Below are 24,257 nucleotides of genomic sequence, written 5' to 3'. Positions count from 1 at the left end.
ACATTCCATAAGCTTTAAAGCAACTATCCTTATCTTATCCAGCTTTTCTTCATCTTTAATGATCAGCTTTGTAATATTTTTTATGGAATCAGAGAAAAGTAATGATGCAACAGTACTCAGACTCTGAGCAAAACAGAGTTGTCTGGATGCTTTAATGATTGTCATAAACCATCCAGCTGGAAATCTCTCTTGCAAGCATAGAGCTCCTTGTGAGAAGGAAAGGTTTTAGATTTCCAAACACCAGTTCATTTTTTTTCCAAAGTTGTGAAACACAAATTCAGTAAAACACACACACACACACACACACACACACACAAGTCACCTATGAAATAAATTTCTGAAAAGCATCATCCTGATTTATTTCTTTGTCTGCAAATCAGTTATTGGAAGAGCAGCAACATTTCAAAGAGAAGGTGGCTTGAGAACAGAGCTTTGCTAAACAGGTCTGGACATACAAAGTTGTATATGGACAAGGAAGGATCCTGTTCTTTCTTATGACAACAGTTAAAACCATGTCACCAGCAATTGCCACAATGCATTTTAAACAGAAACACATAAAAAGAGAGAAATAAAAATCCCAGGTACAAATGAGAAAAAATGGCCTGAGGCATTTCGGGGAGAGACGACCTCCTTTTTCAAAAATGTTCCATTGCAAATAAAAAGTTTTTCTTTCTTTCTTTTTTTTTTTTAAAAAAGGAACACATTTTCTGAAATGCATTAGGCCAAATAAAACCTTGGGATTTCTCCTTCTCTCTTTTGTTTTCTTTGTGCATCATGACACATATTGTAATTTTTTTTTTAAGTAGATATGATCTGGGGGAGATCCTACAATTTGGAGAGGAGATATATCTATATTTTTCGACGATAACAGAGAAGCTTGCAAATGATTGTTTATATATATGTGCAGTGAAAATCTATGTAATGTTCTTTCTCAGAGAATAGCTGGAGAGACAATATGCTAGGCGTGGGGCTATTTTATAATGTAAAAGAAATTAGGAAAAATATGACAATCATCTAATACACTTAAAGGTTTTAAACCTAATGTAGGTTCCTTTATAAAACTGCCTGGTGCGAACAGATTCAATTCAGAGAATGATATCCTGCCAAGCATCATGATAAGATTGACAGTAACTGAGCTGATTCATGAGGATGGTGCAAGCAATTGGTGCATTGTGAAACATACTTAAAAAGCTCTTGAAGATAGAAACAAACCATAGCGATCCAAAATACTTTGGACCCCACCTAAGTGGAAATAGATATTGGGCAATAGGTCCAAGAACTAGATGGGTAGAAAAACAAACAGAAGATTATAGAAGACAGGGTTGGCTGGAACATGAAGGAGGCCATTCTACACTACAGCAGTTTTCTTGGAGGTCTCCTGTTTTATATTCTAATGTTAACCAATGCTTTTCTTTCTCTAAATATGCAATGGCGTTTTGTTTTCTTTTTTGGACAGATATGAGCTGAAAGTCAAGATTCAGGATGACAGGAACGTTGAGCTATATCCTGTGGACAATGAAGCTACACATATACTCAACATCAAAAGAGGCATCATCTCTGCTTTTCTTGTGCCAACAGAGACAGAAAACAATATCCAAACGTTGCCCATGGTAAAGAGCATATCCATCCTGTTTTCTTTCAATTAACATGAGTAAATATGGCTCAGTGACCCAGACAAACGGTTGCCCCTGTGGGAAGTGGCTTTTGGGTCACCAGACTTGCTTTGGTTGACTATAGAGAAATGTGGTATTTTTGCCTTTGTAGGATACCGTACATGGAGAATGTGACAGCAGCATTGAAGTAAAAAGTAGAAAAAGCAACACTGGTAATCTAGCAGACATTGAAATAGCCAGAAATCTGAAATCTTGTGAGAACTTCAAACCTATCAGAGATTATGTCAGCCCAATTGCTTTCATTAAAGGCTTGGTAAGTATATGGAGCATGACAGAAAATATGTACTATATGTGTTATATGACTGAAATACACCACATTTTCCATAATCACTATCATTATAAAATTCAGCTATCATTTGATGAAATCTCTTTCTTCAGGCGTCAAGGAAGAAGGAGTGTTTTTTTTTTTTTTAACAAGCAACCAAGAATTAAAATTTAAGAAGGGAAATGCAAGTTTCTAGCAGGAGTCATGTTCTAAGAGCCTCACTTTGTTTTGTTCTTGGGATTGGCTAAACCTATGAAGTGGTTCACAACATGCAGAAGATCTCAAATTAAATCGAGGCATTCTGACTAAAAAGTAAACCCACCGTCTCCGCCCCACAATTCCAAATCTCTTTGTAGAATCACAAATTGTTTATCAACTCTGTCATGATGTGTTATGTAAAATTGTTGCAAATATAAATGACTGCTTACCAAAGATTGAAAAATGATAGGTATGGATTAAGCTGGTATTTTCTATGATCTTACCAAGGAAAGAAGAACATTTAACCCTATATTTGTATCCAAATGGAAATGCAGCAAAAGCACCTGAACAAAGCAATTGCCATCCTCACTGGCTCACCAAAACAGACGACAAGCTAAACAAGTCATCACAGAAATCAGATTCTAGGGACAGCAGCCCTAATTGCGATTCTGATTGCTGTAAATAAGCAAGGACTATTTGAAGATGACCCACGAGTTTGAGTAGAAGGACTGAATATTCCATTCTTCCTTTGCTCCGCCCATATTTGTACTAGAATGATTAGCAAGAAGGGAACTCGTCAGCAAGTCCAACACAGTATAAAAATACACGGGGCTTCTAGAGAAATGGTGAAACTCTCTGTGGGTCCCACCTCTATGGTTCCCAGCAGGAAATTAACTTTTGTGGATTTTTTTTTAATAAACTTATAATGATTTTGGTTTTGAATCTAATTTAGCTACAATTTTATTTGTAGAATACACCTTTATCCACCCTGATAAGCAGCAACCAGCATTGTCATTACACTGTGGATACAAAGAAAAAGCATATATCTGAAGCCATTTGCACTGAGAAACACTTGTTCCTGCCCTCCTCGTACAAGTAAGTTGGATAAGGTTCCCCCCCCCCCCATGACTTCTTCCTTATCATAGTTTACATTTAAACAACAAACCAGGTTACTTTATATAAAGCTTTGTTGCTTTTTTTTTCCTTATTGCAATAGAAGTCAATATGGCATGATGGCGAAAATCGTTCAAACTCTGAAATATGAAAACGCTGCCAACATCAACAACAGGAACATGGATGGTAAGTCTTTAAGCAATGGTTTTCACTTTGATCTAGTTCAGGGATCCCCAAACTTGGCAACTTTAAGACTTGTGGACTTCGACTCCTCAGCCAGCATAGCCAAAGTTGCCAAGTTTGGAGACCTCTGATCAAGTTCCTATGAGTCATGTAGGGCAGGTGTCCAAACCTCCAGTCTGTAGACTGGCACTGGGCCGTGGCATGCCAGAAACCAGGCTATGAAGTGCCATCCACGAGATGCAGGCTGTATGCGAAACCACACCCCTTCTAGTCCATAAAAAAACCTCTCTCCACAAAACTGGTCCCTGATGCCCAAAAGTTTGGGGGCCACTGATGTAGGATTTCTTTTTTCTGGATTACCCATAGAGGAAAAAAGGAATTAATATTCTACCTACCTGGTTTCCTAAAGGAGGCCTTAAAGGAAGTATTTAGGTTTATTAATTCATCGAACAATTGTCTATTATAAGGAAAAGATGGAAGCAGCCACAGGTGTGCAGGGCAGTATCTCATTGACTATTATGCTTCTTTAGAGCTGTAATAAAGATTTTAAAAAAATCAGTGCACAGGGCAAGTGCAATATTTAAGATGACTGTAGAGAAAGAGAAACGGAGGAAAATAATGTTTACTGGATTTTAATAATTACCCCATTAAATACAGAGAGGGACTGTGAACAACCTGTTTTGATTTGTACTTCAAGACTCATGCACAGAAGGCAACAACGTCTTTGGTTCATCTTTTTTTAAAAAATATCAAGTCCATCAGGATTAGTTAGCAACATTTTATTTATTTTATTTGTTTGATTTGTCAATCGCTTACAAGATAATAGATATAAGAATAAACATGAGTATGAATCAGTGGTGGGATTCAATTTTTTTACTACCAGTTCCGTGGGCGTGGCTTGGTGGGCGCAGCAGGGGAAGGATACTGTAAATTCTCCAGTCAGGTGTGGTATTTGCTGGTTTTGTGAACTACTCAAACTTTCTGCTACTGGTTCTCTAGAACTGGTCAGAACCTGCTGAATACCACCTCTGGTATGAATACAGGAAATAAGTACAAGTAAATGGGGACAATAGGACAGGGACGGTAAGCACGATGGTGCACTTATGCACGCCCCTTACATCTATTTACCACTGGTGACATGAACAATGCCTTACAAATTAGATACAGCTAATCTAAGGCAAGGCTTGTGAAAAGAAATAAAGAAAGATACTAACATCTGGTTCATGTTTCCTATTAGACTGATTTGGAAATAGAATCATTTCAATGTGATATTATTCCAGTAGGAACAAGGCTGATCCACTTCTGGTTTGCTCATCGGGACCTCTGGCTAGCTTACCATCAAAGAAAATAATTTGTTTTGCCAGTGTCCAGGATGAGAGTTTGTGTACTTGAATGATGTAACATAAAACTGGCTATGAAAACTAACGCAGGCAGTTGTCGACTTACAACCATTCATTCAAAGTTACAACGGTGGTGAAAAAAGTGACCGATGACCATTTTTCACACTTGACAACCATTGCAATATCTCCATGGACACGTGATCAAAATTTGGATGCTTGACAACTGGTTCATATTTATGACGGTTGCAATGTCCCAGGGGTCATATGATCCCCTTTTGCAATCTTCTGACCAGCAAAGGCAATGGAGAATCCAGATTCACTTAACAACCGGGTTACCAACTTATCAACTGCAGTGATTCATTTAACAACTGTGGCTAGGAAAGTCATAAAATGGGACAAAATTCATTTAATAAATGTAACAACAGAAATCTCAGTTGTGGTCGTAAGTTGAGGACTACCTGTACTGCAATAAGTTAATAGCGTTTGTACCTCATGCTGGCTAAGCATTAGTGGATCAAAGTTAGATATCTAGACTTTGTTTATTCCTGTATGGACCAGAGGCATCCATATTTCACATCGTTCCAGAGGATCCTTCAACTTTTAGGAGTATCTTTAGAGGGGCATGAGTGGTTATAGTTGGAAGAACCTACAATTCCACTCAGACAAAGCCAACTCTTGAAATAGCACAAAACCACTACTTGTTGTTATTCAACTATCCTTTGAGCTTGGCAGTGATGTAATGGTATCGTTTTGAAAGATGCTTTTTTTTTTTTTTTTTTCCAGTTACTGGCCTGATAAAGAGAGAACTGTCTTTGGAGAATGTGGAGGCCAAAATTCTCAGGCATGGTGATGCTGTTCTGAAAAGTCTTCAAGAATTAAGAAAACTGTCAGTCTCTCAGCAGAACCATAAAAGAGCCAACTTGTTCTACAGATTTGTTACTGGGCTGAGAAGCTTGCACAATAGCACCCTTGGCCCATTGGTGCCAAAGTTGATAGAAACTTCCAGGTATTTCATCATCCTCTGTTGACTTATTGTTGTGGAACCCTGCAGTGGAAATAAACAGGGCACTCAATGGATGTTCAGCTGTATGCCTTGGCTGTACGCCTTGGCTGTAATCAACTTACATTGAGGCCAATGCTGGCAAATATAAGTTAGAGAGAATAGTGGGCAAAGGTTTCACTAGCATAGAAGACTCAGTATTGTTAGGTGGATGATCTACTTATGTGGCAGAATTTTTTTACTTCTCCCTGTATATTCTCATCTCCAGTTTAGAGAAAGCCCAATATCAAAGGGTATGTGAAAGAGAGAAAAATCATCCACTCCCACTTACTTGGTTATTACTTGTTTAAATTGATTGGCTGCCCCATTCCAGTGGACTCTGGAATATTGTTGATGGACAAAGTCTTTTTGGAATCAGCCCACATCTTGATTCTTTCAAAACATTTATGTTTCATCAGATAACTGGATTTATTCAGTATCCTTTGAATGAGCCAAAATGTGTTGGCTAACACACTTAATCCTGTCACCCTACATAAAAATTGATTCTTTTTGCATCAAAATTAATCTACACGTTACATTTTAAACCATTTTAAAATAATATTTGCAAAGATGATTTCAAAGCAATCTAGGACTAGAACATGAAAAACTAAAAGGTTCATCCTAACTATTGGCTGATCATCACTCTAATTGGTTAATTTTTCAGAGATATTGGGAGCCACATGTTTTGGTAGCTCATCTATACAGAAAAAAACAGTTAAAATCAACTGTGAATATGCCTTTAAGCCAACTCTGTAATTCCTCTGCTTCATTTCTTTTTTCTTTTTTAGAGCCATCACAATACAGGCCCTGATTCAATGTGGAACCCCAGAATGCTTTGGAGCCATCCTTCAAATATTGAGGACTGACAACATTGACCCTTTGGTGGCAGATGCAGTCACATTCAGCTTGGGACTGCTACCTTCTCCATGCACTAAAACAATACGGGAGATTCTAAATATGGCTGAGTATCATCCAAGCCGAGCTTCTCTCTATGCCTTGAGCCATTCAGTGAACAGGTATGTGACAACTTAGTATATTTTGATAGGAAGAGATGTTACTTAGGAATATAATTTAGCTAATGCAGCATTCCCTGACATTGCCATTAGAAGTGCAACTGTTAAAATAATGAATTACTTAAATTAAGCCGCTACTAACATTTTAATTGACTGAAATGAGCATCTTATAAAAAAAATTCCCTCCTGTTTTCACAGAGAGGAATATTGTGAGAGGATGATTAATTAGTGTAAGCATACTATATGTGATGTCTTTGAGTGTCAATCTTATTAGTTCCACGTATACATTTTGTGCACCACAGAAATTAGATCTGGTCAGTGAGGAAGACTAACAGTAGCAACAGAAGAGTTATTTGTTTGTTTGTTGTTTTGTTTATACTTTTTAATTATTCACAATAAGTTCTTTAAATATGTTTTAAAAATAAGCAATGTGAAGTTGGGATCAGTCAGTGTAGGCTGGTGATTCATTATTCCCTTTGAGGAATTGAGAACTGTTACATGAGCTTTCATTGTTATGACTTTCACATTATATATATTACCAGCAATGTGTGAAAAACTGGCATTGTCTACAATGCCTAGGAAATCTATAGAATGTGCAATGTTTTTAGACAAAGCAATTAATATGTGATTTACTTTATATTAAAGTGAAGGAAGAAATGTAAAATACAGGACAGCCTTACTGAGGAAAAAAACAGGAGAAAAAGACCAATATTGACCAACAAGGAAAGCTAGAATGGCATTTACCTGGAGTATTTTATACTTTCACAGGTTGCCTTGTCACATTGCATAAAATGCCTAGGAAATGTGTGAACCATTAAGTGTTTTAATACTTTGACATACCACTTTTGGCATTCTTTAGATTTCCTACCCATTCTGTAAAATGCCTAACTTCACACATTGATGGTAATGTATACATCTGCCTCTGCACAACGCACATCTTTTAAAAGATACTAACATTGAACATCTTCCTATCTTCCAGATTCTACTTCCAGAAAAAAATAATTACACCAGAATTAACAGATGTTGCAAACTTTGTAACATCTTTGATCAGCAATGAATGTTCAGGAAATGAAGACCTCACCTACCTGACTTTGAGGGTAATTGTAGAAGTACCATCTTTTAACATTACAGATTAACATACCTTGGTGGGGGGGAAAAAACTAAACTTGCATTTTCTGTTGTGGTTCACAGGCCATTGGCAATATGGGAAATGTTTTGGAAAACATCAATCCCAATGTAAAACAATCCCTAAAACTATGTATTCGAAGTAATGTGGCATCCCTTGACATCCAGAAAGCAGCTATTCAAGCACTGAGAAAAATGGATCTAAATGATGAGGTAAAGCAGACTATTTTGTAACTTAATGTGATTTTTTCAAATATTCTGTTTTTTGATGGGTATCGAACAAGTCTTATATCTAAAAATACAACAAATTTCACATGCACTGGTTAAATTAGTTTCAAGGTATTGTTTTGATTAAAAGTGAAGTCATATAATTCTATTAATCATATTAATATCAAAAATGAACTTTAAACATTTTGATTTTCCATAAGACTGTAGCTCATAATTCCTTCATTTGTGTAATACACTTTTGGAGAATTAGATAATCAATAGCAATAGCACCTAGACTTATATACCATTCCATAGTGCTATATAGCACTCTCTCAGTTCAGAAGTGGTATTCAGCAGGTTCTGACCAGTTCTGGAGAACCAGTAGTGGAAATTTTGAGTAGTTCAGAGAACCGGCAAATACCACCTCCAAGTGGAGATTTTACAGTATCCTTCCCCTGCCATGCCCACCAGGTCACGCCCACAGAACTGGTAGTAAAAAAGTTTGAATCCCACCACTGTCTCAGTTGTTTACAGAGTCAGAATTTTGGCCCCAACAATTTGGGTTCTCATTTTACTGACCTGGGAAGGATAGAAAGGTGAATCAACCATGAGTTGGTCAGGATCGAACTCCTGGCTGTGAACAGAGTTAGCCTGCAATACCACATTCCAACCCATTGCACTACCACAGCTCTGGTGAGTCCTAAATGTGAAGCACTAAATCCTAAATGTTTCCTACCATAGCAATTAAACCAGCATAGCGTAGCAAACCTAGCATAGCAATTAAACTAATCACAGCTGCTTAGGAAAATACTACAATTTTTTCTTTTATTTCAGGATCGCGGAATGCTAATTAGAGTCTTCCAGGATGCCTCTTCCCCAGCTGATAAACGTTTAGCAGCTTATCTCCTGCTGATGAAACATCCTTCCAACGATTTTGCCAAAATCATTAAAATTACTTTGAGGGACAAGAATGAACAAGTCAAAAATTTTGTAGCTTCCCACATTGCCAATATCTTAGATACTACTGATTTTTACAACGAACCGTAAGTCATTTTCAAATCTGCTGAAATTGTTTCATTGTTTATGTTTTACAAGTTATGCTTTTAACTTTAATGAATAACTTCATAAACTGTTTCAACTTCTCCACTCATTACATGCCAAAACAACTAGACCCAAAGATAGTTTCTTTCCCCATGCCATGACTCGGCTAAACATCTAACTCCCACAGCACTGTCTTATGCCTAAAGATATTTGCCCCACGTAGTAAGCTGTATTGCTATTATCCTTGTCATCTTTTCATCTTCTCATATTTCTCATCTCTCATCTTTCCTATTACATTCTGTTAATGGTATATTATGATTTATCAATTGTTGTTTGTAGCTTATGATTTATGATCTATGATTTTTTCATTTTTTGTGTGTGTATGTACACTGAGAGCTTATGCACTGGAGACAATTCATTGTGTGTCCAATCACATTTGGCCAATGAAGAATTCTATTCTGTTCTGTTCTGTAACTCAAAGCCTGATTCCATAAGTGGATGTTCTGTGAGGCCAAAATTAAATGGACTAATCTTTGTATGGGGGCTAAAGAGCACCTCCTACCAATTGAGGCATGTATCAACGAGAGCTGAACAAATCAAAAGTGGACCTGCCTCTAAATGAAAATATTTTCTAAAATTCTCTGTGCAATTTTGATGCTCTTGGAACTTTTTCTTGAAAAAAGATGAAGGCAGAAGGAAAGGCTTAAGCAAAGTTGCTCCCTTTGGGAAGTAGGTTATTAATCTGAACTGTGAGGCAAAATTGCCTTCTCCTATATTCATTTATCTAAAGCCTTTTTTTTAACAAAATCTGTCCTAGTTGAAGGTAACAAGGACTTTTAGGGGAAAAAGGTGTTTTAATGTCAAATGAAATTGTTTGTTCTCTGAAGACCCTTAAAGCTCATGATTTTATTTAGAAAGTTATTTCAGAATTTTTGACTACTGTTTAATTGATAGGGCTACAATTAAGTAGTAATTCAGAATTTAGCAATAGAATCTCCCCTTCAGATCATTTTTTTCTCTCCTCCCACCAGTGAAGCTAATACACTAGCAATCCAGTTGCTAAAGAGATCCCTAGAATGATACAGTAAATTTACATTACTGAAAATTACCTCAGCATTGTGAGGATATTTTTTAACTTTCTTTTGCTTATTTGGACATTCTGTAATCAGGCTCAGAATCAAAATTCAGGAGGCACTTAAAGGAAGCCAGATGCCAACAGTTAAAGACTTCCGAAGATTTTCACGAAATTATCAAGTTTCCAAGATGGTGACTGTCCCGTGGTCTGAAGATCCTTTCACAGCAAAATTGGAAGGAAATCTGCTGTTTGACTCAAGCAGCTATATAGCTAAGGAAACCATGCTGAAAACAACATTACAATTATTTGGACTGAGACCTCTGGATATATTTGAGGTACAGCTGCTTTTAAATACTTTCTTCTTCTTTCTTCCTGTTTATTCTTTTTTCTATTTCTTACTAATTTTGTTATCAAAGTATTGTGTTATTTACCATTTTATTTAAACACTGTGTTGGAACCAAAAGCTCTCAAAACAGAATATAGTTTTAAAAGTCAACCCTATATAAAAATTGCATCCAATAGGCATAAGCGTAGTACATTTCACATCATCAAAATACACTAATGGTTTCAGTAATCAATTAGCAGAAGAATAAAATTGCTACCCTGTTTCTCCAACAATACGGCCTCCCCCAGCATATTTTATAGGCATGAAATGAAATTAAGCCCCTCCCCCCAAATTAAGGCCTATATTAAAACATGCGAAATGGGGGGAATGGTGGGGGGGCTTGCCACTAGGAAGTACTTTTGTTGCACACCCGGATATGGTGCTGCCTGCGTTGACCCCGATACGAAGTGCCCCACCAACGCCGAGGTCAACATCCAAGCTGTCGCCACCCGCCCGCCCGCCCGAAGATGCAAGGGGGGGAATTAAGTCACCCCGAAAAGACGACCTAGCCATTTTGGGGGGGCTCAAAAAAAAAAGGCCCGGCCTTATTATATGAGAAACACGGTAAATCTGCAGCTACTATGACTATGCTAACATCTTGATATCAAACGACAAAGTCTGTATGCAATGATACCAAACACAACACTAGGGAGCCATTAATTTTATATTTAAAATTCCAAAAAAGTTGAAGTCATTCTCTTTATTTACAATAATTAAACATCTGGAATTAAATCACTTTGAAATCAAGATGCTTAGAATGTTAATTACCCTCACTCACAAATCTACAGTAATACAATTAACTTCCTCTTCCCGAAATGCATAATTCATTTGAAACAACTTAATCTTAAACACTGGAAGTCAATTAAGATTTAATAGATAAATAAAACAAACCAAAAGAAAATAATAATAATAAAAAAATCTAACAAGTAGCCAATAGATTTTTGTTGATATGACAACTTGACTACATTTCTTTCCCGATCAAGAAATAAAAAATCCTTTCCTGGACTGCATTTAATTTGGGGCTATTAAAGCTCTAAAATTTGTATTTCCCTATGGAAAGAACAATCTATCTTCCACAATATTTTCTAAACTGATATTTTGGCCAAGAAACACCTACAGAACTGCAGGTGAATGTTTAGACAAGTTAACCCAGGCTTTCCAAGTGAAATGACTTTCATTTTCATTTGACCAGATTGGTCTGGATGGGAAAAACTTAGAGCCTACTGTTGAAGCAATGTTTGGTCCAGGAGGATTTTTCCCTGATGCTGCTACCAAAGCTTTGTACTGGGTTGATGGCAAAGTACCAGAAAAGTTTTCTCAAGCCCTTTTTGATTATTTTGGATATTCCAAGGATGCAACACAGGATCAGGTATGTGGTTTCTTGATGTTTTTGTACTGTTAAGTTTTACAAATAAATCAGAGCCTCTGTAGAGTATTTGGTCAAGTTTAATATAGAATGCTGAAATAACTGAATTACTATTAGGCTCAAATGCTAATGCACTTACTGCAGGTTCATCAATATTATCTTTAAGTAGATAAGTTTAGGATTCGGTTATGGCTTCATATAACTAATTCAGCTTATTTAAATGCTGCTGAGTTTGCAGTTTTTCTGCAACTCTGAAATAGCACTAATAGGCCACCGGACATCATTTGGAAGTATCCTGCTGTAAGATGATTCATTGAATGTCTAACCAAATGAGTCATTTAATAATATGGACAATTCTCATATTCTAATATTCCTTTTCCTATGTGTTGTAAAATCAAAAGGTCAGGCATTAAGCAGAACTGAAGCCGATAAGCTTTATCCTAGCAGTTGAAGCTCCTTAACAAAGACTAAAGTGTTCTTTTTTTTAATCTATCCCCATATTCTTTTGCCCTTTTACACCAGAGACTTACCAGAAAATTTTACAAGCTGTATTTATTTCAAAGTATTTTTTAAAATAAAACTTTGAGAAATTCTGCAGATTCATAGTTGAAGCCTGACACTTTTTCTACAGGTAGATTAAATAAAATTTATTGAAAATGTGGTGTGTAATCAAAGCTAGTTTAAATTATTTCTTCAAACGAAATCAGAAATTCCATAGTGGGATTTCCCCTTCTTATTTTCATAGGATATGATGAAAGGAATCATGCTTAATTTTGAGAAACTGCTTAAAGAAATCGCCAGCAAGCCACAAACACCGGATGTCAAAGCCTATTTCAGAGTCTTCCAAGAAGAATTGGGCTACTTGAAACTCAGTGACATCAACTTGTTGGGAAATGTGGTTCTGAAAAGCCTTAAAACCTTGCACAGTATACCCCAGAAAGTAAGTCTTCAAATACTAAACAATACATTCTATATATTCTATTTTCCTTTTCATTTCCTATTCATTATTCAGTCTAATTAACCACTAACCAGTTAAGTTTGCATCCTCTATGCCCATTTAACTATGAAAAAAGATGCAGAGAATTCAGTGAGAAGTCCTTCTAAGTTGTGTACAAAATTACTAAGAGGCCAAAAAAAAAGAGAGCAGCTTTTATTCTGGAATTTTCTTTTTTCTTTTTAAATTTTAATTTATCTCTTATAATTCCATGGAAGTTGGATAAGAGGACGCAGTATGCAAGCCTATTAAAAATAAAAGATGTGCTTTGTGGAAATCGGATTGTTCAAGATGAGCAAGCAAGATAGCCTTTGTTTTTTAAGTAGTAGTCTTTCACTGTGTTGAAATCTGACAACCAAACTAGATGAGATGCCACTTATACTGTTCCAATTTGTGGGATGTCTTTTTTTTAAGTGAAAAACAGATCTGGGAATCTGATTTGGATGCTGAACTCTGAAATGAGAAGGGATGTTTTGCTTTTTGCTTTCTATTGAGGACTATGTGAACTGAGCAGGAAGTTTTTATTGGAACCCAAATGATAATTTTTCTTCCACTGCAAATTGAAGGCAGATGGAAAGTGATCTGGATTGGAATTCTAACAGGAACAAAAGATTAATGTTCCTTGATCCTCCCATTGGAGCCGTAATCCAGATTAGCACATCCCTTCTGTATATTTGATGTTTATTTTTATTTTTTTTAAAAAGACATTCATTTTGACCAGTTTTGTATTCTTCCTGGCTTTCATCATACAAGCCAGATTTAAAAGGCTGCCAAAAAGCGCGTGTTTTTAAACACGCTTCTGTATGTGTTTCATTGGTCTAATATATCTATCCCAATTGAGGTGAAACCACTTTCATCTCTGGGGTAATTTTTATAATTTTTTTGTTGTGGAATTTTTATACAAAGCATTCATATCAGGAGATAGTTACTCTGCAAGGAATAGTGCCCATAAAAACTTTAGCAGTTGCATGCATAGGGATCTCCACTTCTAGCCTCCCAAACTTGGAGCCATGTCATTGGGAGTGTTAATAGACAGTATCTGTAAATATTCAGTTTCCCTACTTCTGCATTTCACATCTTTTTTTCATTACAGAAACCAATGCATGTTCTCCCGGCCCCCAGTAAACAAATCCCATCCAATATTAAGCTACATTTTTTAAAGGAAAACCAGCAGAGGGAAGCAAACTTCCTCTAATAACACTATTTGCTTTTATTTGGATATATGTTACACTCCTGCGATATGTTTTGAACAAGGCTTAATACAACTAACTTAGTCCATCAATTGTTTTTGTTATTTTTCCAGTTAAATCTGGATTCAAGAAACTTCCTTGAAACTTTATTCAAATTTTCAAAACATGAAGCTTGGAAAAACTCCCTAGGAAGGGTGCAAATGTTAACACATTTGTTTTTCTATGTGTTTGCCTGCAGATTGTTGATGCCATTTCCCAGGGGGGTGAAAATGACCTCATGATTCATTACATCTTCATGGACAATGAATTTGAGCTACCCACAAGTGCAGGACTGCAGCTACAAGTAGCTTTATCTGGAATAGCCACCCCTGGAGCAAAGGTTGGAATGAAAATTTCACAGAGGAATGTGAGTTTTATTTTCACGCTACTTTTGAAGTTTCTTCAATAACCTACAATGCAATAAATGAAATGATGAAACTGGTGAACTACAGTAGTGCAAACAAGAGCCAATTTTAGGGGGGGGGGGCTCTCATTACATTTTGCAATGCTCCCCATAAGGGTTATAGGGGTATGTGATCTACCTAAAACCAGGAGGAGCTCTTGGTGTAGGATTGCATTAATGGTCTACCTATATTTCCCCTATACTGGAAGTAATTGTTGCATCATGACAAGCAGAATTATGATGGTCATGTAGGAAGGTATATAGTTCTTGTTTTTTAGGTGAGTTTAAGTACGTTAAAAACTATTTTTCTGTGGAGTCCATCTAGGAATTCCATATTCAGAGAAGCACTTCTATGTGGAGGGGGGAAACCTATTCAAATTCATTGATATATAACTTAGGCCTAGGTTATTTCAGAAAAAAACATTTTTCTTCTATGATAATTTACCAAAAATTGTCAGGTAAGTTTCATCTTTGGATATCACCACTTCATCTGGTGGTGATATGAAACCTGGCCATCTCAGTTATTATTCCTAGATTGTAGAAAACACACTTTATGAGTGATCTATTTTCTATAGAAGACCAAGAAAGAACCTTACTGGCCTATTTTTATGCTTGGATTTTAATCATAGTTGATCTGAGGTTTTTTTTAGAAAAGGCATATATGGAAATGAAGTAAATAAATACTTCATTGTATAATAAATAAAGTGCTGAAGACAGCATTGACTTTGAAATGTGCTTATTCCAAGGTTAAATGGTTTTCATGTATGCAAATCAGACTTTTGGAGAAATGCAGATACCAATATTTAGTAAATCCACTTCAAGATCTGAAATATATTGTCGGTCATCCTGGGGAGGATTACTATCAATAAGTAAACTATCAGAAACTAATTCTGGTTTGCAACATCATGACAAACATTTGGGAAAGGTGAAGCAAATATTTGTGTCTTATATGTATCTTCTAGATCCATGCAGATTTGATTCTTAAACCATCAATGGCAGTTGAGTTCATAACTCATTTAGGAGTGAATATCCCCGAGTTTGCTAGAAATGGTATACAGATGAACACCAATATATACCATGAATCTGGAATTGAAACTAATGTTGCAGTGAAAGCTGGACACCTTAAATTCACCTTTCCTGCACCAAAGGCTCCAGTCAAACTTTTCAGCATCAGGTATTGTAACAGTTCTGTAAACAACTTTTCTTTCTGATTTTTATTCCTGCCTAAAACATTAATGTGCAGAACAGGTTTTGTACAGAGATGTTATGCAATATTTTTAATAATAATAATAATAATAATAATAATAATAATAATAATAATAATAATAATAATAATAATAATAATAATAATAATAGTAATAGTAGTAGTAGTAGTTCCTGAGTGCAATTATGATATGCCAATCTAGTCATTGTCTTTCTCTACATTCTGAAATGAACTTAATTTGTGAATTGCTATAAAACTGTAATTTTCTATCTTCCAAAGAATACTTTTAAGCAGTCTGAATACCTTGGGCTGGGTGGATCGATCAATTTAGAGCTTTTGTTTTCTAGTCTTCCCTAGAAAGACATACAAACCAGACTCAAGGACAATATCAGAATGTAAATGAACTTTCCAAGAGCAAGATTAAAGATTTGCACAAAATATTTTAACTTCTCTTCATTTTAATTGCTAATTGGTTGAGTCAGTAGAAAGAGAAAAGCCCACTGATTTCCTTTTCCTTTTTCAGCAATGTCTTGCATTTGATCACCCCAACTCGAACTGAAGTGATCCCTCCATTGATTGAGAATAGAGTGACCAAAAACTCTTGCTTTCCTTTCTTTACTGGACTTAAATTCTGTACCAGAATAGAATATTCCAATGCCAGCTCTACAGATGCAGCACCTTACTATCCACTGACGGGAGAAACCCGGTAAGATAGACCATTGGGCTTTCTCTGAATGAATCATCCACTCCTCTTTGATTTTTTGATATTTCAGGCTAAATGCAAACCCTGCATTTAGTGTATAACACATGCATAAATTCAGATAATGGTCTGTTTTGCTTACTTTGTTTTCCTCCTGGGATTAACAGGAAATGATTCTCTCTGGGATGTTCTACTTTCATTGCACTAGTGTATTATTTTACTGGCTCCAAAAATTAAGCGCCTCTTCACCATCCTGAAAACCAGGAATCTATTGAATGTAATGAATTCTCCAAGAAGTTGAATTATTTGTCCATCATAATTTTTTTTTACATTTCCATGATATAAACTCAGGACAGACTATCCTGATACCCAATATTTTATATTCTATTCTGTATCTTTATATTTTTTAACATCTTCAGGGTTATTTTCATGTGATAATTTGTGGATAATTCATAGCTATTGGTGCTGTATTTCCTTATCCCAAAAGTGTCAGCATTGTAGAACTTTGCCTTTTAATCATTCTGTGTGTAAGTTCCACATGCAAAACCATAATGTGTGTGAAGTTGAGAATATATCATTAGAATGGCAACTAAATACAATGCTGAAAAGGAGAAGGTAAGGAGGGAAATAGGAATATACCACATACCCTAATTATTGAGAGACCAAAGTGAACTTAATATTGTTAAATATTCAAAGTTATAATAGCTTTCACATGAGGTCTATTAGATCAGAGGTTCCCAACCTATGGGTTATGAGGGTAATGGTAATTATTTTCTATTTTGGCTGTTATTCTGTTTAATTGTTCACAATTCACAATGATCTGATATTGTCTTCTCACTTTAACCTATTGAGGTTTGATGTTGAACTACAACCAACAGGAAAAGTAAAGGAGTACATTGCAAGTGCTAATTATGAACTAAACAAAGAGGGCAAGGACTTGGTAGACACTTTAAAATTCATTGCTCAAGCTAAAGGTAAGAAGCTATGCAATTTGTTGTACAGTAATGGAACATCTTTCAAAGATTTGCTTAATAATAAATCTATTTTCTGACAAAAGTTAGTACAAAATCACTAGTTTCCTGCCAACAGATCTTGGAAGATCAGGATGCAGGAAATTTTTAGCAATTTTAATGAAATCAACACAAATCCAACATCTACCAACAATGATATGCCAAGGGAAATCTTTCCAAACAAAGATTTTAACAATTTAATATTTGAACTGAAAGACATTTTGAACTGCATTGATGTTGACCATTTATTTTAATGGACCACATTTGTAATAATCAATTATCATTGTATGTTTCAGGTGTAAAAGAAAGTGAAGCCAAAATGATATTTACATTCAATCGAGGCAAAAAAGTTTTTACCAGTGACTTCCAGGCCCCCGGTTTCAACATCGATTTTGGCACCAATCTTAGAATTACCGATTCCTCCAATCAAGAAAAGAAAGCATATGCCTTTATATTTGACATACTCAACAAGAAAAGCCCTGAAATTACAATCACAGGAAGCCTAAGGTAATGATAATTTTCCCCTCCCTAATTCTTATAGATGTACCAAGACTGATAGCATGCAAATAGGCTTTGATTTCTTAATTCATATTGTAAAGATCCTGTTGACTGCTGACAATGGTGGGGGAAGAATCTCTATGGGCAATTTCACCTGGCATACTCTCCTCTCCAATAAATTTCAAGTGAAGTTGTACAGTTGTCTTAACTTGTGTGACTAGGCAGTGCTTCCTCCAATTGACTCATAAGAAAATGCCAGTATCATTGATCAGTGTGCTATCTCCCAAACTATGGCAACAAAAATCCTGCATCACCCACATTCCACATAGAAAAGGGAAAAATAACTTCTTTCCAATACTTCTTTCCAATACTTTTCTTCTTCATTTTTCTGATCATTTTGAAAGAATTACATGATGAGGCTAAAACTGACCAACAATGGGGGATTGGGTGCATATAAATTCCCACTGAAAACTATGATGATATCATATGAATTGGTAGTTTTTACAGCAAGGAGTTTTCCCCCAGCAGCTGCAGCCATGTTTGCAGATAACAGAAAAAAGCAGTGAGTAGCAGAGAAAAAAGGTTGAGGCCAGAGGAAGGAAAGATTATGCAAATGAGAGCTTGCTATTTATATAAGGACTGAAAATCAAATAGGGACACTTTTTTTTTACAAGGGTTGTGAGAATGGCTTGAAATTGAATTCTGTAGAAGGCTTAAAGTAGGGTTTATCATTGAAGTTGCTTATGGAAGCTACCAAGAAGCTCAGACAAGGGAAGTAGAGTATAGCAAATAGGTAACAAGTGTAAATTGAACTGCTCTGTGGTCAAACTGGGGAGTGGAGATGATTTTGTTGTTGAAGAGACACCAACATGAAATATATATATATATAATATATTACTTTGCTTGTGTCAAACTAGCATAAATGGCTCATATGAAAGTGTCCAGTCAGACTGTATAATGGTGGTGTTATAATTTTGCTTCTGTGAAGATAATTTGCACTGTTGTCTGAATACTTTTTCTAATGTACTGCTAGCATTGCCATTTCCAGAATAATTCTAGGATGCAAAAAACATACTCTCTGTTGATTTTGGTATGGAAAGGTCTGAGACTCCTACACATTAATCCTGTTCTCCAGTTTTGTACTCTGACATTAGCTTTTAACATACAATCACATTGTTTAAAACAGTGGTAGTCAACCTGGTCCCTACCGCCCACTAGTGGGCATTCCAGCTTTCATGGTGGGCGGTAGGGGTTTTGTCCCCTACTTTATAAATCACCATTACTGTGGAACCAGTGGGCAGTTAGAGAAAACTTTACTACTAAGAGAGATACAAAAGTGGGCGGTAGGTATAAAAAGGTTGACTACCCCTGATTTAAAACCTAGTACAGTGATAGCTAACCTTTTTCACGTTGCATGCCAAAAGTACATGCGCGTGTGAGTGTGCGTGTGCTCATATGCCTGCACCCATGATGCAATGCGTGCATGACTCCCCCATCCCTGCGCATGCACACACGACACCCCCAACACCGCACGCCTCTGCGCATGTGCACACAATCTCCTCTGCACACCGCATGCCTCTGCGTATGTGCACACATCTCCCACACGCACGTCTCCCCCGTGCATGCATGACAGATACCCAACAATCAGCTGGCTGGCGGAGGCGCGCACGCATGCGCAGTGGGGCTCTTCCGAGTGACCTCTCGCTTGCCGGCAGACATGGCTCTGCATGCCACTTCCGGCACACGTGCCATAGGTTCACCATCACAGACCTAGTATAATGATTGCTGTAGCATATACACTGACAGAGCTGGTAATCATTTACATCAGTAAACTGTGGAATATCTGAGATTGCAGTGGATATGTTCATCACCCACTTCCTCAACCATTTTGAAATTAAAGCATCAGTGCTGACATAAATATTTGCCTGTTGTTGCCGGAGGCAGGGGGAAGGTGAATGTTATTGTTTCTCCTCTTTTTATATAGGTTTTTTTATTGTTTGTAAGTTACCTAGAGTCCCTGAAAGTAAATGGACAGCTATATAAATTCTATATATATAGAGAGAGAGAGAAAGAGAAAGTGAGATAGATATAGATATATAAAGACATGCATGTATATACATACAGTACATACATACATACAGTATATACAATATATATATATTTGTTTTCTTAAGTTTTTGCGGGTACTTACATATATGGTATTCAGCTTTGTTCGGGTATTTTCCCACGTCATTATAGTTGTGCTTTTAAAGTTGTAGCAACGTTTCGGCAGAATCTCATCTGCCATCATCAAGTTTCTGTATTGTGTTCGCAGAAGCTTGATGATGGCAGATGAGATTCTGCCGAAACGTTGCTACAACTTTAAGAGCACAACTATAATGGCGTGGGAAAATACCCAAACAAAGCTGAATACCACAATATATGTGTGTGTGTGTGTGTGTGTGTGTGTGTGTTTTCTTAAGTTTTCGCGGGTACTTACATGTATGTTATTGAAACTGAAACAACTGTAAAAGTCTGACTCACAGACGAACACAATACAGAAGCCTGATGATGGCAGATGAGATTCTGCCGAAACGTTGCTACAACGTTAAAAGCACAACTATAATGATGTGGGAAAATACTGGAACAAAGCTGAATACCATATATATATAATGCCTGTATTCCTTTTTTTATGATTTGCTTCTACCAGTTCTGCTGCTGGGAGGGAATCATCCTTGGAAGCGGCAATTTCTATTCCCCGCCTGCAGACTCAAGCTAAAACAGATATATCCCTCCATCAGTCAAGTAATGCAGTGATATTCCAGATGGACACCTCAGCTACCTCATACGGCTCATCGGTTTCAGATAGGATTGCCTTAAGATACGGTAGGCTTCTTTCTCGAAATGAATTTTTTTCATCAACAAACAACAACAACAAAAACCCACCCTTTTGATTCTGTGTATATAGGACAACACTTCTCCAATCACACCACAGTTTTGTCCACGGGGCTGCCGACTGGAGCTCAAATCTTTGTAGTGACATACATTAACAGATTTACACAGTTGGAAGGGATCTTATAGATCTTCTAGTCCAACCCCCTGCCTAAGCAGGAGACCCTACACCATTTCTGACAGATGACAGTCCAATCTCTTCTTGAAAGCCTCCAGTGATGAAGTTTCCACAACTTCTGAAGGCAAGCTGTTCCATTGGTTGATTGTTCTGACTGTTAGAAAATTTCTCCTTACTTCTAGGTTGAATCTCTCCTTGATCAGCGTCCATCCATTATTCCTTGTCTGGCCTTTGGGTGCTTTGGAAAATAGCTTGACCTCCTCCTCTTTGTGGCAGCCCCTCAAATATTGGAACACTGTTATCATGTCTTCCCTGGTCCTTCTCTTCACTAGACTAGCCATGCCCAGTTCCTGCAACTGTTTATCGTATATTTTAACCTCTCCTATAGAGAGAACCAGGGCATTCAGGCCTGAAGGGTACAATTTGTCATTAAATCAGAATATGTATATCACACAATTCTAGCCCAGGAGTTGAGTGGTTTTGACCATGTGTGATGCAATATGCAGTTTGGTTGCCTTGGATATAGACTTTTTACTGTTCTGTTAAGACAGAACTTGCCTGCGGTATGCCATTGTGGAGGTAGTCTACACTTCATACCTCCAAAATATGGAACACTTCACAAATGTGTGTGTGTCATGCGGTTGAGTATGTCCTTTATTTGGAAACAGACCTTTGCATGAAAAATGTGAAATCATGGTTCAACATATAAGCTCTACCTCACCTCATCAGAGTAATTATCTGTATGGAAACTGGTAGGATTTTCTTTTCAATTTCATAGTCCAGGATCTCTAGGAAATAATATGGGGTCATTGGTTCTGGCTTTCAGATACAGAAAAAATGGAGATTCAGTGGAACTCGGGCACTAGCACTGCTTTGAAGAGAATATCTGCCAATCTGCCTGGAGACCTGAAAGGTTATTCAAAGGCTCTGCAGAAAAAGGCAAATGGACTTCTGGATCACAAAGTAGCTAATACTGACATGACAATCCGGCACATCCTTTTACATTTTATTATGGTAAGTAGATTGTCTGTCCTAGTTGCCACTTGTCAAAGCATCTGCTACAGTTGATCATTTCAGATTATTTAAATGTTCTAGCTGTAGGAGGTTTCAGTATCTCCCAAGGAAGGCCAAGTTCCAGTTGTAACCAAGCACAATTTTGACAATGGAAATATCAGGGATCAGGAAGCCAGGGACCCCAGAGTACCCCGGACCCCAGAGATGATGCAGTGGCTTCCTTTCCGTGCAAATTGTAACTTGAGTTGTTGCGGTACCTGGGACAAGAGAATCTAATGTAGGTTCTTCTCTAATATTTCAGCAGTGCGGAAAGAAAAAGTGGTGTGCATCAGTTTGCACACAACTGGATAATGTCACCCGAGACCATATCCTCCCTGTTTTTAGCATGTGATCCCTGGTTTGAACTGTTTGAATTGTTCCTAAATGTAAGATGCTCGCATTGTGATAATTTACTATGATTTTTCAGGCAACCAATAACTGGCTGCAAAAGACATCCAAAGATATTCCATATGCCCAGAACTTACAGGACAAATTAAGTAAACTTCAAGAACTTGACTTTCAAATCACAGATGTAATCACCATTCCTGAAGAGCTTTTCTTTAAAAGGTAAAGCAAAATATCTTTGTTTGTTTTGTCTGGTGCTGGCAAACCCCATGGGAATTTCCAAGTTAGCCTTCCCCTACCTGAATGCAATCAGAAGTATGGATTTCAACTTCTTCAATCCTTCAGCCTATGTAGACATTTTTGAGGTTGAAGCCCACATATCGGGAAAGCACTGAAGTTGTAGATAGATAGATAGATAGATAGATAGATAGATAGATAGATAGATAGATAGATAGATGGATGGATGGATGGATGGATGGATGGATGGATGGATGGATGGATGGATGGATGGATGGATGGATGGATGGATGGATGGATGGATGGATAGATATAAAGACAGACAGACAGACAGACAGACAGACAGACAGACAGACAGACAGACAGACAGACAGACAGACAGACAGACAGATAGAGATAGATAGATGATAGAGAGGGAGAGAGGGAGAGAGGTGATAGTAAGTAAAAGCAATAGTTAACCACTTCTTCAGAGGTGTTCTCTTCAAGAGATTACTTCACTGGGATTTTTTCAAGCAAGATTATTAACAATGCTTTGTAGTTATTGCTTTTGTCTGCTGTCTATTAAAATTGACATATTTTGAAGAGGAATAGTGCATTTTTAAACTGACAGTGGGTAATTCTGTGTTTCAGTGATGGCAAGATTAAATATGTTTGGAATAAAGAAAGTACTTTCATTACTATCCCGGTGCCATTTGGCGGACAATCATCAGAGAACATAAACATACTCAAGACTCTAACAACACCAGTGCTGATGGTGGAATCACTGGGATTAAATATCCCATCGCAGATGTATAAAGTTCCGCAATTCATCATCCCTGGCAATTACAAACTTCGGGTACCTTTGTTGGGCACTTTTGAGATCACTTCCAACTTGTACAACAATTACTACAATTGGTCCGGCTCCTATTCTTTAGCTAACACCACAAAAGATACGTACAGTATGAGAACAAGATACTTTATAAAAGCTGATTCTGTTTTGGACTTACTTTCATATAATATACAAGGTAAGCGTCAATTGGTGTTATAAAAGCAGATTAATTAAGCATCTGTTATAAGTATGTAGAGATTCTCAGTCATCCAGGTCATGGTTGTCCCAAGGGTGCTTTTTCAGGAGGCAACTGGACTTTCTTGTTTGTTCTTTTGAAGACATTTCACTTCTCATCCAAGAAGCTTCTTCAGCTCTGACTGGATGGTGGGGAATGGAAGGATTTATATTCCTTGCAGGCAGCTGGTAATTTGCATCCTTTTAGAGGATCGTGGAAGCACTTGGGGGTTTATCTGTGTCCTCACCAAATGGTTCCTGTAGTCTGCAATTCTCCTCCCCCATCTGTAAATCCGTTACTACTCCCACATCATTCAAAGGGTGTTCATTCCAAATCCTTCCATTCCCCACTATCCTGTCAGAGCTTCTTAGATGAGAAGCGAAATATCTTCAAAAGTAAAAAGAAGAAAGTCCAGTTGCCTCCTGAAAAAGCACCTTTGGGACAAGCATCTGTTATGTTTTCCTGCATTTCCTACGTTTTCAAAAGTCACAAACTCTTTGCTCTGAGCACAATATGAACCCATCAATAGGAATGGTTTTAATGTTTTATGATTACATAATGTAATTTAATGAGTCTCTCCCCCAAGTATAATAATTCTTACTATTTGATTATTGGTTTCTGAAAATAAACTCAACATGACTGCTCATGCAGAGAGCAGTCTGACTGGCATATTTGCATAAACACTGAA

General features: G+C 37.0%; 1 protein-coding gene across 1 annotated transcript in view; it reads left to right on the top strand.

Moving 5' to 3' along the window:
- APOB (apolipoprotein B) overlaps nt 1-24,257 on the top strand; it is a 49,707-nt gene that overhangs the window by 7,224 nt on the left and 18,226 nt on the right. The window contains exons 4-24 of the mRNA XM_026675545.2: nt 1,457-1,610; nt 1,765-1,926; nt 2,888-3,012; nt 3,134-3,216; nt 5,337-5,559; nt 6,381-6,608; nt 7,585-7,702; nt 7,797-7,943; nt 8,772-8,980; nt 10,148-10,388; nt 11,631-11,807; nt 12,550-12,744; nt 14,227-14,394; nt 15,393-15,604; nt 16,158-16,340; nt 17,187-17,308; nt 17,641-17,851; nt 20,532-20,707; nt 21,718-21,905; nt 22,372-22,511; nt 23,157-23,530. Coding sequence (XP_026531330.2) covers nt 1,457-1,610; nt 1,765-1,926; nt 2,888-3,012; nt 3,134-3,216; nt 5,337-5,559; nt 6,381-6,608; nt 7,585-7,702; nt 7,797-7,943; nt 8,772-8,980; nt 10,148-10,388; nt 11,631-11,807; nt 12,550-12,744; nt 14,227-14,394; nt 15,393-15,604; nt 16,158-16,340; nt 17,187-17,308; nt 17,641-17,851; nt 20,532-20,707; nt 21,718-21,905; nt 22,372-22,511; nt 23,157-23,530 — 3,836 coding nt within the window. The remainder of the gene's footprint in view (nt 1-1,456; nt 1,611-1,764; nt 1,927-2,887; nt 3,013-3,133; nt 3,217-5,336; nt 5,560-6,380; nt 6,609-7,584; nt 7,703-7,796; nt 7,944-8,771; nt 8,981-10,147; nt 10,389-11,630; nt 11,808-12,549; nt 12,745-14,226; nt 14,395-15,392; nt 15,605-16,157; nt 16,341-17,186; nt 17,309-17,640; nt 17,852-20,531; nt 20,708-21,717; nt 21,906-22,371; nt 22,512-23,156; nt 23,531-24,257) is intronic.

This window comes from Notechis scutatus, chromosome 1 (assembly GCF_049901735.1).
Source record: "Notechis scutatus isolate UNSWTSFEM ecotype Mainland chromosome 1, rNotScu1.2, whole genome shotgun sequence".
Taxonomy (NCBI): Eukaryota; Metazoa; Chordata; class Lepidosauria; order Squamata; family Elapidae; genus Notechis; species Notechis scutatus.
This window is presented reverse-complemented; position numbering and strand designations above follow the sequence as displayed.